General features: G+C 37.1%; 1 protein-coding gene across 7 annotated transcripts in view; it reads right to left on the reverse strand.

The window, feature by feature from the left end:
- The window catches only part of ebf2 (EBF transcription factor 2), a 43,353-nt gene that overhangs the window by 16,480 nt on the left and 6,073 nt on the right, over positions 1-20,800 (reverse strand). For 5 of the 7 annotated variants that reach the window (XM_073839744.1, XM_073839747.1, XM_073839741.1 and 2 more), the window contains exons 2-6: positions 17,388-17,544; positions 16,890-16,953; positions 16,610-16,665; positions 16,444-16,517; positions 13,816-13,884 (exon numbers count right to left, since the gene is read on the reverse strand). In XM_073839744.1, coding sequence (XP_073695845.1) covers positions 13,816-13,884; positions 16,444-16,517; positions 16,610-16,665; positions 16,890-16,953; positions 17,388-17,544 — 420 coding nt within the window. The remainder of the gene's footprint in view (positions 1-13,815; positions 13,885-16,443; positions 16,518-16,609; positions 16,666-16,889; positions 16,954-17,387; positions 17,545-20,800) is intronic. The other 2 variants (XM_073839742.1, XM_073839745.1) reach the window with 2 other exon arrangements.

Here is a 20,800-nt window from a genome sequence, read left to right on the forward strand (position 1 = left end):
TCACCTTAACTACATGATAAACTTTTCAGCCCTTAATGAAATCATGGAGCACAGCTGCAAGCAGGCAAATGAAAGCACATGGGCCACGCAGCATTAACATGCATTAGTCACTCCCCCACTCACTTAGCATGCAAATCTCTAAGCCTCGCTGCCTCGCACCTTCTGCCATGTATCCATTCACTGCATCATAATTAGACCCATCTTGCATAATTAATTAGGACTCCTGGAAAAACCTTGCAACTTCAGCACAACACTCCTCCATCTCTGTTGTGTCAGAAGGAAAACTTTCATAATAACAATGGCACTGTTTTTGCACTGTTGTGACATTTAGATTAATTGGAGTAAGGTCTTCACAGTTGAACAGGGATATATATTTAGAACTGATAGGATCCAAAAATTGCAAATGCTAAAAACAAAACAAAAAAATAAATGTGATTTTCTTTTTTTCCAAAAATGAATGACTGAACAATTAAGTGCTTATAAAAAAAGAATGCATGAAGCTAGAATTTTTGTTTACAAGCAGATGTCGTTTTTTTTTTTTTTTTGATGTTTTGTATGTTCAGATATTCAACAAAATATATACAAATTAATACCTAAATAGGGACATAGTAGTATACTTAAAGTATAATGTAAAGTCCACTTAAAGACAACTTACAGTATACTTTCAGTATAAAACTACTAAACTAGTTTACTGAGACTATACTTCAAAGTGTACTAGAAATGCATAAAAAAGTATTTTATTAGTAAACTATCAGTATACCTATAAGTTAACATTTAGTACACTTGCAGTACACACTGAAAACACAGATGTAAACTTTACTTATACTTATACTTAAAAGATACTTTTATATACTAGAAATGTAAAGTATACTTGAAGTATAACAGTAGTTAACTTTGAGTACACAACTAGTTTACATCTATGTTTTCAGTGTGTACTGCAAGAATACTAAAAGTGAACTTATAGATATACTGACAGTTTACTCATTAAATACTTTTCTATGCATTTTTAGTAAACTTTGAAGTATAGTCTCAGTAAACTACTAGTTTAGTAATTTTAGCTTTCTTTAAGTGAACTTTACCTCATACTTTAAGTATACTACTATGTCCCTATTTAGGTATTAATAAAGTAAAGTTCAAGTATATTTTTAAGTATACTTCATGTAGTAAGTATACAAATATCAGTGTACTAGTAGTATACTTTTAAGTGTACCATTTCAACACTGCAAAAAAATGCTTGAATGTTTCCAGCCAAAATACTAAAAATTCTTAAATCAAGAAGGATTTTCTAGACGAGTAAAAATTATTGTCTTGTTTTCAGAAAAAAAAAGGTCAAAATTAAGCGCATTTTTGCTTGAAACAAGCAAAATAATCTGCCAACGCGGTAAGAAAAATAATCTTTTTTTCTGTTTGAAATAAGATTTTTTTGCTTACCCCATTGGCAGATTATTTTGCTTGTTCTAAGCAAAAACTCACTTAATTTTAACTTTTTTTTTTTTTTTTTTTTTTCGAAAACAAGAAACTATTTTTTACTCGTCTAGAAAATCCTTCTTGATTTAAGAATTTTTTGATATTTTGGCTGGAAACATGACAAAAAACCTAAATAAGAAAAGCATTTTTTGCAGTGAATACTCCTTGGGACTAAATTGGGCCACTTTCTAGTATATAAAAGTATACTTTTAAGTATAACAGTAGTAAACTTTGAGTACACAACTAGTTTACATCTATGTTTTTAGTTCGTACTGCAAGTATACTAAAAGTGAACTTATAGGTATACTGCTTTTTTATGCAATTTTAGTACACTTTGAAGTATAGTTTTGAAGTTTACTACTGCTATTCTTAAAGTATACTTAGAAAGTGGGCCAATTTGTTCCCAATTCGTATTGAAATAGTACTTAAAAGTATACTACTAGTACAATGATATGTTTATACTTCCCACATAAAGTATACTTAAAAATACACTTGAACTTTACTTAAGTACACTTAATAAAATAGACTTGTTTTTGGTAAGGGATGCGTTAGAAAGAGACTGGTGATATGCTGGATTCAGAAGCATCACTCATCAGTGTTTCCTCTTGTCCATCTCACCTCCCTCCCGCTCCGTCTTAGAAAAACAAAACAGTGTCATGACACGGAGGAGAGGGGGAGGAAAATTAGGAAACCAGATGTGCGGCATTGAAACAATGACATGCTGGAAAGCTTCAGCAGCAATACATCAACGACTGTACGCCACATGTGTGTGAGAACACAGAGATTCAGCTCCATATCACTACAACAACAACACATGCTCATTATTGATGAACCACCAGAAGTACCAACAAACATGAGATGCTGATATTTACATATTCGCTTTCTGCGTCTGCTGGATTTAAATAAGCAATGCACAAAAACAAGCAGACAACAGAAAATGGGGGTTAAATCTGGTGTTGAATTGTGCTGAAGGTGAGGATAATGGGGGAGCCTCGGAGGGGTTTTGGGTAGCAGAGGTTAGCTAGGGCTGGTCATAAATACTTTGGGCTCCCAGAATCCCTTGGCAGACTTTGGGGCCAGACTGGTCGAGGGGTTAACAGGGCACGTTCCCAACCTCTGACCCCACTAACAGGGCACACATAGCCCCTCTAAAAATCAATACCTCCATCACCACATACCACACCGGGACCTTTCACACGTGCTTCCACAACTAAGAAAAATAAAAGCTACCAAGCAGCATCTCGCTTGTGGACTTCTGGAAACAAGATTTTTTTTTTTTTTTTTTTACTTGAGAGAGCTTTTATCTTATAGTATTTGAAATTTTGAGCATTACATTTTTAATGTTTATTAAAAACACAACAATGGTTTTCTCAGTTTTGTGTTGCAACTGAAAAAAAGGGAATCTGAACTTTACTTTACAGTGGGTCCTATTACAGATTTGCTTATTTGATTAGTTACTTGTTTAAGAAATTGCACAGATTCGAATTAGTTTTAATCCCACCGGTTACAATTGTGACCGTAAAAAAGTTTCTCATTTTAAAAGCTCTGAACACTTTTCTGACTGGTGTTTTTTTGGCTCATTTTTCATATTTTATAACTATAAATGGGCCAAAGTAACAGCAGTGAATACACAAACATATACTCATATACAACTATGTTGATCATTGAATCTGATCGAGGCAAAGTCCCCCAAAAAACACTATAAAACACACAATACATACACTACCAGTCAAAAGTTTCTGAATAGTACGATTTGTACGATTTCAATGTTTAAAGTCTCTTCTGCTCACCAAGCCTGCATTTATTTGATCTAAAGTACAGCAAAAGCAGTAAAATTGTGAAATATTTTTACTATTTAAAATAACTGTTTTCTACTTAAATATATTTTCAAATGTAATTGGTTTCTGTGATTTCTAAGCTGAATTTTCAGCATCATTAAGTCTTAAGTGTCACATGATCCTTCAGAAATCATTCTAATATTCTGATTTGCTGCTCACACAAAAAAAAAAAAAAAAAAAAAAAAAAAAAAAAATATATATATATATATATATATATATATATATATATATATATAATTATTATTATTATAGATGCTTTAAATTAATAAAAAGTGATGATAAAGACATTTATAATGTTACAAAAGACTTCTATTTTAGATAAATGCTGTTCTTCTGAACTTTATATTTATCAAAGAAACCTGAAGCTGTTTTCAACATAATATTAATATTAATATTAATTATCAATGTTTTTGAGAAGTAAATCAGAATATTAGAATGATTTCTGAAGGATCATGTGACTGGAGTAATGATACTAAAAATTCAGCTTTGAAATCAAAGGAATAAATTACATTTTAAAATAAATTCAAATAGAAAACAATTATTTTAAATAGTAAAAATATTTAAAATTAGTCTTTGGTGTACCTTGTATTACAGTTTTTTTTTTACAGATGCTATAGGACACATTTCTCAATACTTAGGTCACTTTTGCAAAACTCTTCACACAATTCTCCTAACCAACTTTCAATGAAATTGAAAGAGTAGCACCTGTGTAGATGTTCATCTACAATGAGAATCAGCGGTGACTGGTTAAACTGCATTTTTAGATTTGAAATATGTTTCAATAAAATATTGCTGTTGAATTTTGCTGTCTTATTCAGTTTTGCATTATGTTATTGTTTTGAACATAAGTTTAACAGTTTTGAAAACAGTATGTAAGCATGTGCAAAATGTCCTGTACGTACAAAGATTTTTGCCAGTTGTTGTGTCTGAGTGAGAAAAGAATTCACGAAATTTGAGAGATGTAGTTATTGAATGCATTTTGTGCCAAAACAATGATAATTGATCCTCAGTTTAGCCCACATAGACTTCTGTTGTGCTCACTGTGTCAAGAGTTTTGCAAAAGTTGATAGTAAAACAGATGGCACTTTCGAACTGATGGAACTGTATTAGTGTTAGTAGTTAATAAATAAATACATACTATGCAATATAAAAAGCCAGTGTGGTTGCAGACATTTTTTCACACATATTTGTTATAATGCTCAGCGCTTTCCCTGAGTATGTCTTTGTAAGCGCAGATTTATTTAACCAATGCAGAAAATGAAAAATGAAATGTCTGCACAAGCCTTCATCTTTGTTGGGAAACAAAGGCAGGACAATCTGCATGAATACATGAGTGGCAGACAGGAGAAAAGAAGGAAAAGATGTCTGCTTAATTAGCCAGTAATGATAGGATCTGACAAACAACATCTGTTTCCAAATTGGGAGTGTGTTTATGTGTGTGTGTGTGTGTGTGTGTGTGTGTGTGTGTGTGTGTGTGTGTGTGTGTGTGTGTGTGTGTGTGTGTGTGTGTGTGTGTGTGTGTGTGTGTGTGTGTGTGTGAGAGAGAGAGAGGGGGGGGGTTTGAATGGAGGATGCCAGCACTCACTTTACTGAACGTCTCACACAGAACAGCTTGAGTTATGAAAAGAAAAAAGCATGCATGCAAACTTTTTTTCCCACCAGATACTAGAGAAAATTCTTAATTAGCAGCATAAATGCCAGTCTGATGAAATTAGCCCTTTTGCCTCATATGCAAATGCATACACTGCAAAAAAGCTTTTCTTACTTAGATTTTTTGTCTTGTTTCCAGCCAAAATATCTGAAAATTGTTAAAATCAAAAAGGATTTTCTAGACTAATACAAATTATTGTCTTGTTTTCAGAAGAAGAAAAAAACTCGGTTAAGTGCATATTTGCTTAAAACAAGTAAAATAATCTGCCAATGGGGTAAGAAAAATAATCTGGTTTTCTGTTTGAAATATGATTTTTTTTTTTTTTACCCCATTGGCAGATTATTTAGCTTGTTCTAGGCAAAAACTCACATAATGTTGACTATTTTTTTCTGAAAAACTTGTCTAGAAAATCCTTCTAGATTTAAGATTCTTTAGATATTTTGGCTGGAAACAAGACACAAGAATTTTTGTGCAGTGCATATGTCTTCCTATGTGTGTGTGTGTGTGTGTGTGTGTGTGTACCTGGTATTCATCACGTTGTGGGGACCAAATGTCCCCACAAGGATAGGAATACCAGTAGATTTTGACCTTGTGGGGACATTTCTCAGGTCCCCATGAGGAAACAGGCTTATAAATCATGCACAATGAGTTTTTTTGATGAAGTAAAAGTGTGCACAATCTCCTGTGAGGGCTAGGTTTAGGTGTAGGGTAGGTGTAGGGTGATAGAAAGTACGGTTTGTACAGTATAAAAACCATTACGCCTATGGAATGTCCCCATAAAACATGTAAACCCAACATGTGTGTGTGTGTGTGTGTGTGTGTGTGTGTGTGTGTGTGTGTGTGTGTGTGTGTGTGTGTGTGTGTGTGTGTGTGTGTGTGTGTGTGTGTGTGTGTGTGTGTGTGTGTGTGAAAGCAATGGTGCTTGACTGTCTTAAATTTCACTAATGAGTTAATGATGCCCCCTGGTGCTAGCCTGGCCCCTCTGTTTGTTTGTGTGTGTGTCTGCTTGCCAGCAATCTGGAGCAGATCCAGAAGATCTCATCCTGCAAGCTACATTCTGTAAGCCTCAACATCCTAAACACGCTCCTGTTTGTGCATTTACTGCAGGATTTGGGATGTATTTGGCCGGACAGATGCCCTGCATTATTTAAGATCATAGAGGTGAGTTTGTGAGAGATCAGACTTGTGTGTGTGTGTGTGTGTGTGATGACTCTGTCAGGACTCAGGTCAGGGTTGATAGGGCCATTGACAGCTTCCCAGCAGGCCTGCTGTGAGCCCTGTCAGTCTCTCTACTGTTTTCTTCCTCCAACACAGATCCTCCCTCCCGCTCTCCCCACACTCCTGTCTGCATGTGTACACATTTGCTATGGATTAGCCATGGACATTATATTTTAGCACCATAGGCAGCACTGTTCCTCACAGTGGTGACAGAAATCGCCCTTCCAAATCCAATTGAATTTAAAGCAGATGGACGGCCATCAAAGGTTAGAGTCGTTAAATCTCACACATCATCTGGACAAATGCATGCAACCGAGACTGGATTTCAAATATGTAATGTGATGTTTTAATTATTTATTTACTTTTGTTTATAAATCTAAGTTTGAGTTAAAATTTTCTGTTGTTTGCTTGAAAAAAAATGTTGAAAAAAATGAGTATGGCAGAAAACCAGTTGAAACTTGATACATTATCTGAAAACTTAATAAATGAGCTTTCCATTGATGCATGCTTTGTAAGGATAGGACAGTATTTGGCCGAGATACAACTACAATCTGAGGGTGCAAAAAAATCTAAATGTTGAGAAAATCGTCTTTAAAGTTGTCCAAATGAAGTTTTTAGCAATGCACATTACTAATCAAAAATTAAGTTTTGATGTATTTTTGGTACTTATCTTAGAAAAAAATCTGCATGGAACATGTTTTTTTCTTAATATCCAAATGATTTTAGGCATAAAAGAAAAATCTATCATCTTGACCTATACAATGTATTTTTGGCTTAATTATTTATTTATATTTGTAGATAAATTTAAGTTTAAGTTTAAATTTTCTGCTTTTTGCTGTGCCCTATGGAGTGTAAAAATAACAATTACAAAAATAATTTAATTTACAGTATTTTTGCTTCAGGTTGCAACATAACAAAATGTGAAAAATGTGTGTATTGTAATATCTACATTGGTCCAGAAAGTTCTGTTAGTGATCTACCTAATGTTGAAATAGCGTGAAAAAATGTGCATGGCAGAAATCAACATGGCAGTTTATCATAAATGTGACCCTGGACCACAAAACCAGTCATAAGTGTCAGTTTTTCAAAACTGAGATTAAAACATCATCTGAAACTATTTGAAAATCTAGAATCTGAGGGTGCAAAAAAAAAATCGCCTTTAAAGTTGTCCAAATGAAGTTCTTAGCAATGCATATTACTAATCAAAAATTAAGTTTTGATATATTTATGGTGGGAAACTTACCTTAGAAAAATATCTTCATGGAGCATGATTTTTACTTAATTTCCTTGTAATTTTTTGGCATAAAAATCGATTAAACCAGACATTTTAATTAAAACATTAAAACAGAGGACTGGTATGTATAACTACATCATCCAGATTCTGTGGAGATGTTGCACATTACTAAATTATTAACAATTTAGCAATCACCAAGGCAGCTTTTGGAAACAGTTAAGACAAAATAAAACAAATATTGGGAAAATCGCCTTTAAAGTTGTCCAAATGAAGTTCTTAGCAATGCATATTACTAATCAAAAATTAAGTTTTGATATACTTATGGTGGGAAACTTATCTTAGAAAAATATCTTCATGCAACGTGATTTTTACCTAATATCCTACTGATTTTTGCCATAAAACAAAAATTGATCATTTTGACCCAAGCAATCAATTTTTGACTATTGCTACAAAAATACCCATGCTACTTAAGACTGGTTTTGTGGTCCAGGGTCACAAATGATTTTGCACATTCTGTTCTTAATATGGGTCATATGTGTTCTGTTTTTGTTGGGTGTTGGTGCTGATGCCAAACTAAATTTCCCTTCAGGATCAGTTAATTGTCTTTCTATTGATCCAGTAGTTCTGCACTCCCATGGGTTTGATTAGCAAAGTGAGAGGGACAGATGGTACCATTCCTATTACTCTGATTTTTTTTCTTTTCTTTTTTTCCAAATCAGAGCACACATTGCAGAAAGAACTAGGGATGCAAATGAAATGCAATGTCAGACTAGACTTTAAAACAACAGCCCCAAGTGTGTTGATGACTGTTTTTGAGTCAAATATCCTTACACTGCTACTGTGTCTCTTACATTTTCATGCATATATTTTTTCATAAATCCTGAAATCAGGATTTAATTCATGCAACAGTAACATACAGTATAAACATCAGCACTGGTATTTATAACTTAATCCAAATTCTGTGGAGGTATTGCACATTACTAAATCATCAACGTAATTTTTTCAGCAATCAGCAATCATCAAGACTGCTTTTGGAAACAGTTAAGACAAAAGCAAACAAACAAATAAATAAGCGCACCAATCCATCAGCCTTGTTCTATTGACAAGATTATATCATATTGATTATTTAACTTTGCTTCCACAAAACCCACCATGGGATTGATCCCCTTTCAAGCCTCTCTTTCTCTTTCTTTTCAGCAGTTCTTTTTCAACCCCCACCGGTCGTACGCATCCATTTATTGAACCTGTGTGCTGCTGACATGCTAAGCCTCAAGCTGTTAGCCTTACAGCTGTACATTTACCACAATGGTTAAAAGAAAAGCTTGGATATGCCAGAGCCTTCAGAAACATTTGTGATCCTGGACTACAAAACCAGTCTTAAGGAGAGACACTGCAGGCAAAAACGCTTTTTCATGCACTTGTCAAGTTTGAGATTTTAGGCTTTTTGGTGTTTAATAAAGTGTTTTTCAGACTAGTGGAAAGAAAACAAAAGACACTGTTAAGTCTTTCTTTTATAGCACTTTATCTATTTGTGATTTCAATTACAATCCATATTTTTAAAGGCCAAGAGTTGTTTTCTCCTACACTGAGCCACAAATCTCCACTTCAGTAGCACTTTACACACACCACACTTTACATTTTTATTCCTGTCTATATCCTGAATGTTTTTTACAGAGGGATTTGTTCATATAGAATAAGCTTAGATTTTATGCAACATTTTATTCCCCCCAAAATAGTAAAAAAATAAATAAAAAATAGTGTTTCCTGTCTGTTCTAAGTTTTTTCTGAATTATGGAGTGACAAAAATGAGATTCCCTTCTGTAAAAACATTTGATTATAATATGTAAAAAAAAATTAAACAAGAATTTCAAAACTGACTTCATCCAGTCTTAAGATGTTTGTACTAGAAATGTATGAAAATTAGTGCATATTTCATTAAATAATGCTCATTTGCATATTCAAACCTAATATTTTAAAAAACTTGTTTAGAAAAATGTTTGCAATTGTCAATGTAATACATCAACTGAGTATGTAAGGTGATAACTATTGTTTTTTTTGTTTGTTTGTTTGTTTTACCCTATTCATCTGCAGTGTCTCGCCTCAAATACCATGTTGTCAGTTTTCTACCATAAATATATCAAAACTTAATTTTTGATTAGTAATATGCATTGCTAAGAACTGCTTTCAGACAACTTTAAAAGTGATTCTCTCAGTATTTTGATTTTTTGCATCCTCAGATTGCAGATTTTTAAATAGTTGTATCTCAACCCAAAAATGTCCTATTCTTGCAAAACATACACATACTTTCATTTACTAAACTAAATGGTAACTTTGCACAGACTTCTATATTGTAAATACTATAAACTAATTTTTTTTTTTAAAAACGAATTGTTTTTATGATCAAAAAAATGATATGCAATTAATGTAAATATTCATCAAACCATCATTATTGTTTAGTCCCTGATTAGTTTGTCAGTACTGAAGTAACCCAGCATAATATCCATTGCAATCCAAAAAATAGCAGCTTTCATCTACAGGATCAAAGCACTCTGCTGTTATTGATCAGTCATGGATTGCTGGATTGACTTAGTTGGTCTGTCAATCAATTTCATTCTGGCACGAGCACATGATAAGACATGCAATTATATCAACCAACTAACATGCTAAAGGTTGTCAAAGCACAAGTGCCAAAATTAGTCTGTAATATAGCATATGGTCAGGTAATGATAAAAAGCCAGGCCGTAAACTCTGGCAGCGAGAAGAGCCGAGAGGGAAGACGTGGGGAGCATAATGTGACAAAAGCCTCCTTCAGGATCAGCTGAGAGCCATTCTCTCCCCTTCTGCTAATAACTGGATTAGTTGTGGAGGAGGAAAGGGGGTGGAGAGACAGACAGACAGAGCAGCAGGTCCAAACAAAACGGACACAGATTAAAAAAGGAGGGGGGTGGAGGTGCTCTGGGATCACAATTCCCACAAGAACTGGGGAGGGATCCTGATGAGGCTGACTAATTATATCAATATTAGGGCAGAAGCTTGTAGGTGGCAAAGAAAATGAAGAACACACTGCAAAAAAAAAAATGCTGTTATTACTTAGATTTTTTGTCTTGTTTCCAGCCAAAATATCGAAAAATGCTTAAATCAAGAAGATTTTCTAGACAAGTAAAAATTATTTTCTTGTTTTAAAATTAAGTGAGAAAAAAAAAATCTCATTTCAAACAGAAAACAAGATTTTTTTTTTACCCCATTGGCAGATTATTTTGCTTGTTTCAAGCAAAAACGCACTTCATTTTGACTATTTTTTATCTGAAAACAAGACAACAGAAAATCCTTTTTTTTTTAAAGATATTTTGGCTGGAAACAAGACAAAAAATTTAAGTAAGAAAAGCATTTTTTGCAGTGCACGAGGGTGTGAAGGTTATTAAAATGAGTCTAAAACTGTAAATAAGGTTGAGTTTAGTACCAAAAACACTATTTTCTGGAATATCTTTTAATTTAATAGCTTGGAAGATATTAAAATCGCTCAACAAATGGTATTTTTATTGCAAAAAAATGCTTTTCTTACATAGATTTTTTTGTCTTGTTTCCTGCCAAAAATCGAAAAATTCTTAAATCAAGAAGGATTTTCTAGACGATTAAAAATTATTTTCTTGTTAAAATTAAGTGAGAAAAAAAATCTCATTTCAAACAGAAAACAAGATTATTTTTCTTACCCCATTGTCAGATTATTTTTCTTTGTTTCAAGCAAAAACTCATTTAATTTTGACTTTCTTTTCTGAAAAAAGACCATTTTTACTTGTTTAGTTTAAATCCTTCTTGATTTAATAATTTTTAGATATTTTGACTGGAATCAAGACAAAAAATTTAAGTAAGAAAAGCATTTTTTGCAGTGCACAAGGGTGCGAAGGTTATTAAAACGAGCCTAAAAATGTAAATAAGGTTGAGTTTAGTACCAAAAACACTATTTTCTGGAATATCTTTTAATTAATAGTTTGAAAGATATTAAAAATCGCTCAACAAATGGTATTTTTATTGCAAAAAAAAAAAAGCTTTTCTTACATAGATTTATTTGTCTTGTTTCCTGCCAAAAATTGAAAAATTCTTAAATCAAGAAGGATTTTCTAGACAAGTAAAAATTGTCTTGTTTTCAGAAAAAAATTAGTCAAAATTAAGTGAGTTTTGGCTTGAAACAAGCTAAATAATCTGCAAATGGGGAAAACAAAATAATCTAGTTGTCTGTTTGAAATAAGATTATTTTTCTTACCCCATTGGCAGATTATTTTGCTTGTTTTAAGGGAACTGTTTGTTTACTGTTGGCAAACCTGAGAAGTACACTCTTAAAAATAAAGGTGCTTTAAAAGGTTCTTTAAGCGATGACATAGAAGAACCATTTTTGGTTCCACAAAGAACCATTCAGTCAAATGTTCTTTAAAGAACCATCTCTTTCTTACCTTTTTAGAATCTGAAGAACCTTCTTTTGCCACAAAGAACCTTTAGTGAAACAGAAAGGTTCTTCAGATGTTAAAGGTTCTTTATGAAACAATTTAGACAAAAAAGGGTTCTTCTTTGGCATCGTGAAGCACCTTTTAAAAGTGTACAGTATCATAATGCACTAATGTGGCAATAGCTTAAAAAAATCTGTCAGTACCAAACATGGATTTCTGAAACCTTCATTTTATTGAAACTCTGGCCATGTTTGGAGAGTTAAAGACAAGGAAGGAGAGGACTGGACACGAGGAGAGAGAGAAAACGATAAAAACAGCTGTGGTGCTAAGGAATTCTGGGAAAATCTATGAGACGAGAGTCCATTTTTTTCCACTCTTGACTTGAGAAAGACAGAGCAGATCCTCAGAGACGCTTTATAAACAATGTTCACTTGGACAGGACATCGAGTGAGATCTGAACTTAAGGGAAACTATATCATCCATATCTTTGAGAGATATCTCGGGGTGATCAGGTTGTGGGAGAAAGGATGATTCAGTACGAACAAGAGCACTTGCATGGGGCTTTTAAGAGCTGTTTTATGTAGTGAATAGGAAAAGGAGGAAATAAGGAAGAAACTGATTCTTTTTCAACACGAAGATGAAGAATAAAGGAGAAATGTGTTCATTTTTAAAACCAAAATGTGATCCTAGAACACAAAACCAGTCTTACGTAGCACGCCAAAAATATATTGTATGGGTCAAAATTATCAAATTTTTCTTTTATGCCAAAAATCATTTGGATTTTAAGTAAAGATCTTAAAATTCCTACTGTAGGAATTTGATTAGTAATATGCATCGCTAAGAATTTCATTTGGACAACTTTTGGATGATTTTCTCAATTTTTAGATTTTTTTGCACCCTCTGTTTCTAGATTTATAGTCTTGTTTCAGCGAAATATTGTCTTATCATAACAAAAATCCAATGGAAAGCTTATTTATTCAGATTTCAGGTGATTGTATAAATCTCAATTTGCAAAAATGTACCCTTATGACTGGTTTTGTGGTCCAGGCTGACTAATAACTATCTAAGAGACAAATATTACTCCAATTCTTTGTGTATACACTCTTAAAAATAAAGGTGCTTTAAAAGGTTTTTCACAGCGATGCCATAGAAGAACCATTTTTTGTTCCACAAAGAACCATTCAGTCAAAGGTTCTTTAAGAAATGCTTTTCTTACTTAGATTTTTTTTGTCTTGTTTCCAGCCAAAATCTAAAAGGATTTACTAGACAGTTAAAAATTATTGTCTTGTTTTCAGAAAAAAGAAGTCAAATTTAAGAGCGTTTTTGCTTGAAACAAGCAAAAGAATAAGCTATTTTTTTTTTTATTTCAAACAGAAAACAAGATTACTTTTTTTACCCCATTGGCAGATTATTTTGCTTGTTTCAAGAACAAACACACTTAATTTTGACTTGTTTTTTCTGAAAACAAGACAATATTTTTACTCGTCTAGAAAATCCTTCTTGATTTAAGAATTTTTAGATATTTTGGCTGGAAACAAAACAAAAAATCTTAGTATTGTATCTTAGTAAAAGTCTTAGTGTGCTCAACCATGTGCCATCAAATCTCAAAACTCAAAAGTTCTCTCAAAATCATTACACTGCAAAAAAAGGCTTATCTTACTTAGTATTTTCCGTCTTGTTTCTAGTCAAAATATCTGAAAATTCTTAAATTAGCATGCATTTACTTAATAGGCAAAACTACATTTTCCAAGAGGGAAAAACTAAATTAAGTGCATTTTGTTTAAAACAAGATTAAATCATGTGTCAGTAAATACATGCTAATTTAAGAATTTTCTGATATTTTGACTAGAAACAAGACAAGCCTTTTTTGTCAGTGTGCATCTCAGGTTTTCTTCCCGTAAGTAAAATATACTGTTGACTGTGTGTTTGATGGGAAAAAAACACAAGTTTCATATCCAGACTTACCTGTCAATGATGACAGGGTCAGATGGTGTCTCGTTACGATTGCCGCAGCTTTTTTTCTCACAGCAGCGACTGCGAAAAGAGAAGAAGATAATGAATGATTAAAACTTGCTGTGTACGACCACAATTAAGACTCAGAAAAGGCAGGCCAGCAATCTGTCACGTAGATTGTGAATGATCAAGCTCAATCGCTGCTTCTGTAGCATGCACACACACACACACACACACACACACACACACACACACACACACACACACACACACACACACCATCGGTGGACCTCCTGTCTGTTCCAGGGCATGCCCCCCCTCCCAAGCTCAATCCCCCACCTCATGCACCACGCCACCAGCATAACAAAAGTGCCCCCCACCCCTGGCCATCTGCCTATATGCTTTCTCCTTTCCCCCGGCCCACAGCCCCCTCCGTCAGACAGAGTCACTCCCCAGCTGTGTCGCCTGCCCTCTGCACCCCCTTCCCCATCAGCTCTGTTATTAACCAGCTGTGAGCGCCCACTCGGGCATCTGCTGGCTACACAATGGGGGCAGAGCCAATTCTGACTCCCCCTCTGCCCTCCCTAATGCTGTCCTCAAGCCTGAGGTCACCGCACACCCCCTGTCTCCTCTGTCTCCTGTGACACTTGCTGTTCCTCTTTCTCCTTCTCTTCTTATGGACACTCACTTGTGCTTATTCTGTCCTGAAAATGTGATTTATATCATTGCAGGTCATTGCCATTATCATTTGCAGTTGGGAACTTTATATATTCCTCACACAGATTTCGCTCGTGTTAAAGTTGGTCGTGCAAACTTGTGCAGTGTTGACGAACAGAAAGCTGTCTACATTATTGACAATTGACACTGGATCTAATTGAAATTTCTCTAATGTGACTGCACTTTTAGACTCTAGAAATACACTGCAAAAGATGCTTTTCTACCTTAGATTTTTTGTCTTGTTTCCAGCCAAAAATATCTAAAAATTCTTAAATCAAGAAGGATTTTCTAGAGGAGGAAAAATGGTCTTGTTTTCAGAAAAAATAATTGTGTTTTTGCTTGAAACAAGCAAAATAATCTACCAATGGGGTAAAAAAAATAATCTTGTTTTCTGTTTGAAATACGTTTTTTTTTCTTACCCCATTGGCAGATTATTTTGCTTGTTCTATGCAGAAACTCAATTCATTTTAACTTCTTTTTTTCTGAAAACAAGACAATTACTTGTCTAGTAAATCCTTTATTAATCTTTATTATTTTGCTAGAACAAGCAAAATAATCTGCCAATAGGGTAAGCAAAAAAAAAAAAATTATTTCAAATATAAAAATCTGAAAACAAGAAAATAATTTTGCTTGTCTAGAAAATCATTCTTGATTTAAGGATTTGTAGATATTTTGGCTGGAAATAAAAAAAAAAACATCTAAGTAAGAAAAGCATTTTTTGCAGTGTAACTTTATTTGTTTCCTAAAGATGCATTTCTTTTATGTAAACTTCTAGGGATTCATATAGTGTGCATTATGACTACATTTTAGTCAATTAATTTATGACCCTGGACCACAAAACCTGTCATAAGGGATTTTTTTGTTTTCAAATTGAGATTTATACATCATCTGAAAGCTGAATAAAAAAAGCTAATCTTAGGATAACAACAATATTTGGCTGAGATACAACTATTTGAAAATCTGGAATCTAAAAGTGCCAAAAATTCAAAATATTGGGAAAATTGCCTTTAAAGTTGTCCAAATGAAAGTCTTAGCAATGCATATTACTAATCAAAAAAATATGTTTTGAAATATTTATAACTGGACATTTACAAAATATTTTCATGGATCATGATCTTAATTTAAGATTCTAAAGATTTTAGGCATAAAAGAAAAATCGATCATTTTGACCCATGCTATTGCTACAAACATACCTGTGGTACTTAAGACTGGTTTTGTGGTCCAGGGTCAGATTTGGGCATGTTATAAACAAATGTCTTCTCCAGAGACTGAAATCAGTCATTAATTGTGTCATCAGTTATAAATCTGTCAATATTGTGTAGAGTTATGTGCATCTATACATTTGCAATATATGTGTACCTTCTCTTAATTATGAGAGGTTGTGACATCGTCCTAGGATACACTCTTAAAAATAAAGGTGCTTACTTTTTTTTTTTTTTTTGTCTAAATCATTCCATATAGAAACCTTTAACATCTGAAGAACCTTTCTGTTTCATGTTCTTTGTGGCAAAAGAAGGTTCTTCAGATTATAAAAAGGTAAAAAAGAGATGATTCTTTAGAGAACCTTTGACTGAATGGTTCTTTGTGGAACCAAAAATGTTTTTTCTATGGCATCGCTGTGAAGAACCTTTTAAAGCACCTTTATTTTTAAGAGTGTAGGTAATCATTGTTAACATTACTTATGCTATAGAAGAACTTAAACAAAAACTTTCCAGTGAACAGTTCCAAAAAGAACCTGCACATTGGTTTCATAGATGTTCTTCATGGTTCTTCAATGGATTTTCCAATGGTTTTCTATTTTCCAGAGTGTAGGTAGAGCTGTGATATTAAAGTGGCTGTAGTATGGCTCATTGTAGAGCAATCTGAATTTGCTGTATGCTATGTATCACCTTGCAGATATTCAGATTTGTGTTTTTTCCTCACCTGCACATGACCTCATGGGTTAGCAGAACACGGCACATTTCTGGATTCTTGTTCTGCCCTTCATATGATATGGGCTGAACCATGCAAAACAGAATTCAAGAGAGGTCATCAACACATTGCAAAAGGCTAAAAGGCTTTCAGCTCAGAAAACGTGGTGGTGATTTACCTGTTTAGTGACAGAATCAATGAGACGTGCATAAAGGTCTTGTTCTGTGCGAACACCTGTGAACAAAAACAACAAACAAACCTTGCTGATGATGTACTCTTAGCAGATTATTGATATAAAAATGACTTAAAGTTGGAACCATATTGCCAGTGAGTTCATCTAATGCATAATAGGATTACATAATTATTGCTTTTTGATTTGCAAAAACTAAATGTTGCATGCTATATGTCCCAATCAACATGGCCATAAAGGTATATGTGATGAGAAATGAGGAGCGTACCATTACTATAGAGGAGCTGGAGTTTGTAGTGAGTTCCATTATTGGTCTTTTCCCCCGTCTGCTCCTTAGAAGAACAGCAAGGACAGACATGGGAAGGAAAAAATCATTTTCATTACGCAAAGTTAACATTTAAGCAAGCACACAGGAGTATACAAATCACAACTATATAAGGTACTCTAGGTAAGTTACTGCAATATGCAGTTTTTTATTCAGAAATGAGTGGTATAACTGTCAAAGATTTAATTTGCATGTTTTCAATTCAGTTTAAACATGAGATTGATGAGGGATGCATCAGAAGGAGGGTAACTGTTATGTAGTTTGAAAACCTGCATTAGTCCAGGACAGCACAGATGAGGGAAGTTGATGTTGTAAAAGATGTGTCAGAGTACAAGAATGGCTCTCTAATTCCCTGCATGCCAAATATTTCTTACAAGGTTTTGATTTCTCTCACCAAGCTCAAGCTATAACGCATCAAAGGAAACATGCTATTGATAATACCTTGTCCTGCTCCACAAAGTCAACAAACGCTGTCCTTTCCACTTCCACAGGCTGCCCATTGCGGTCATAGAGTGCCAGAACAAAATGGAAGAAGTTGGACTTTCTGAGATTGGAGGGAGGCTGCTTTTCAAAGTGAGCACGGGATAAGGCCACTCCACTGTGGATGAAGGGTTTTGGAGAACAAAAACAGACGGTTTGTTTTTTTTCCCAAACTCATTTCACAATTCATTTAGCTGACCATTTAATGATATAATACCATCAAATTCATCATACACTCTTAAAAATAAAGGTGCTTCACAATGCCATAGAAGAACCTTTTTTTTTTTTTTGTCTAAATGGTTCCATAAAGAACGTCTCGGGTTACGTATGTAACCTAGTTCCCTGAGGGAACGAGACGCCGCGTCTAGAAACGCTATGGGGAACGCCATTGGCGGGCCGCACTCTGAATCATGTCTTACAACCAATGAAATGACGGGAGTGACGTCACCGGCGCGATGACGTCATCGACCAGGAAGTATAAAGCACGTGCGTTTGACGCCCGCGGCAGCTCTTTAGGAATGAAGCGAGCGCCGCAGGGTGCGGGAATTATGGTTCGAGACGCGGCGTCTCGTTCCCTCAGGGAACTAGGTTACATACGTAACCCGAGACGTTCCCTTCCGGGAACTCGAGCCGCGTCTAGAAACGCTATGGGGAACGAGACTACCAACGCCCCCATAATTTCCAAAGCCTGCGCTGTGTCTTTGAGCAGGATGGAAGAAAAAGAGCCCTTGTCTAGCCTTCCGCGGACAAAGAGGCCCTATAGTCCTCGGCCCTCGGGCACACGAGGAAAGGTAGTCTTCCTCTGTCTGGTCGCCAGCCAGAGCGAGAGGTACTCGGCGGCCCTCAGGCACACGCAGAGTCTTAGTCCGTTGTCTGGGAACAGCCAGCACAAGAGGGACTGAAATGACCACTGTCTGTACGGACAAGTGGGAGAGATCCTCGGTCCTCGGACCCACGAGGATAGTAAGATCGACCTCAGGAGTATTCCTCGGCCCTCGGGCTCACGAGGAAAGGGTAGTCCTTTGTCTGGGGTTCTGCCAGAACAAGAGGGACCCAAGGCTCGGCCTGGTGCTCTGCCAGGACGCGAGAAGATAAGCCTTTGTCTAGCCTTATGCGGACAACAGGACACTGCAGTCCCCGGCCCTCGGGCACACGGGGAGGACAGTATGGGCCTCTGCCTGGTAGCCAGCCAGTGCAGGAGGCACTCCTTGGCCTTGCTTGAAGGCAGACGAGGAGTCTTAGTCCTTGGTCTGGGAAAATGCCAGAAACCAGAGGGACCGAATTACACCCGGTCTGGTAGATGCCAGAACGCGAGGAAGATAAACCATTGTCTAGTATTCTACGGACAAGATGGTGAAAGGATCCTCGGCCCTCAGGCTCACGAGGATAGGGTTCTCGACCTTTGCTTGCAAAGGGAGAAGTGGACCTCAGCCAGGTGGTCCGCCTCTGTCTGATCGCCAGCCAGAACGAGAGGTACTCCTTGGCCCTCGGGCTCACGAGGAGAGGGTAGTCCTTTGTCTGGGGTTCTGCCAGAGCAAGAGGGACTCAAGGCTCGGCCTGGTACTCCGCCAGGACGCGAGAAGATAAGCCTTTGTCTAGCTTTATGCGGACAACAGGACACTGCAATCCCCGGCCCTCGGGCTCACGGGGAGGACAGTATGGGCCTCTGCCTGGTAGCCAACCAGTGCAGGAGGCACTCCTCGGCCTTATTTGAAGGCAGACGAGGAGTCTTAGTCCGTGGTCTGGAGAAAGCCAGAAACCAGAGGGACCGAATTACACCCGGTCTGGGAAATTTGCCAGTACGCGAGGGAAATGGACCATTGTCTAGCATTCCGCGGACAAGAGGGTTGTATGATCCTCGGCTCTCGAGCACACGAGGATATGAGCAGACCTTCTACTCGGCTTACATCCTAATTTGAAAGACCGTAAGCGCTAGAGAGATACTCCTCGGCCCTCGGGCACTCGAGGAGTCTTAGTCCTTTGTCTGGGGATATGCCAGAGCAAGCGGGACTGAGTAAGTTCTGCCTGGTGGAACTACCAGGGCTTGAGAGAAAGAACCTTTGTCTAGATTCTACTGACAGAAGGTGACATGGTCCCCGGCCCTCAGGCTCTCGGGGAATAGTAGTCCCTTGTCTGGAAATGACCAGCACAGGGGGGACTAAGGATCCTGAAACCACTCCTCGGCCCTCAGGCACACGAGGAGGGTGTGGCGAGTAACGACTTCTCTTCTTTTAACTAAAAGAATGCGCCTTGAGAAGTCTCCTCCTGGCTAGGGAGATGGCTGATATTAATGGCTTACTGGCTAGAGTCCAGTACGGAGGAGCCTGGAGTGGCTCTGAGGTCGATTTGATAAAACCTGACAAATGTCAGGGGCGAAGACCAACCCGCAGCATTGCAGATGTCCTGGATGGGGACACCTGCCGTCAGAGCTTTCGAGGCAGAGAGGCCTCGAGTAGAGTGAGCCTTGACTCCGATCGGTGATGGGAGACCAGAAGACTCGTAGGCAGTAGATATGGCATCAATGATCCATCTACTGATAGTGGTTTTAGCAGCTGGGTGGCCCTTCTTTGGAGGGCCATAACAGACAAACAGCTGTTCTGTTTTACGCCACAGGGCAGCTCTGTGGACGTAAGCATCTAATGCTCTGACTGGGCACATGCAATTAAACTTCCTGTGATCTGGCTCCAGGAACGGAGGAGGATAGAACGCTTGCAGCGTTATAGGCTGAGGTGCTAGGGACGGGACCTTCGGTACGTACCCAACTCTTGGGTAAAGAAAGGCTTTGGCCATACCAGGGGCAAAGTCTAAGTGAGAAGGGGCCACTGAGAGGGCCTGAAGGTCCCCTACTCTCTTCAGAGAGGTAAGGGCTATCAGGAGCGCTGTCTTAATGGTAAGCACGCGGTCTGATATCTCCTCTATGGGCTCGAAAGGAGGCTTGCATAGAGCTTCTAGCACGACAGCCAGGTCCCACGTGGGAACCCTTGGCTGCACTCGAGGCCTCAACCTGAGTGCAGCGCGGAGGAAACGAATGACCAGGGGGTTTTTGCCCACTGAGAGGCCACCGAGAGGGGCGTGGAAGGCCGATATAGCCGCCACGTATACCTTCAGGGTGGAGTGAGCTAGCCCTGCGGAAAGGCGAGTTTGTAGGAACTCCAGAACTGTACCAACTGGGCAGTTGACTGGGTCGAAGCGGTGTTCGTAACACCATTTAACAAACAGGTTCCACTTAAGGCCATAAAGTTTCCTCGTAGAGGGAGCTCTGGATTGGAGAAGGGTCTCAACAACCTCGGTTGAGAGACCAGCTTCTATGAGTTGTGCCCCCTCAGGGGCCACACCCATAACTTCCACCTCTCTGGGTGGGGGTGGCAAATTGC

Source organism: Garra rufa, chromosome 5 (assembly GCF_049309525.1).
Source record: "Garra rufa chromosome 5, GarRuf1.0, whole genome shotgun sequence".
Classification (NCBI taxonomy): domain Eukaryota; kingdom Metazoa; phylum Chordata; class Actinopteri; order Cypriniformes; family Cyprinidae; genus Garra; species Garra rufa.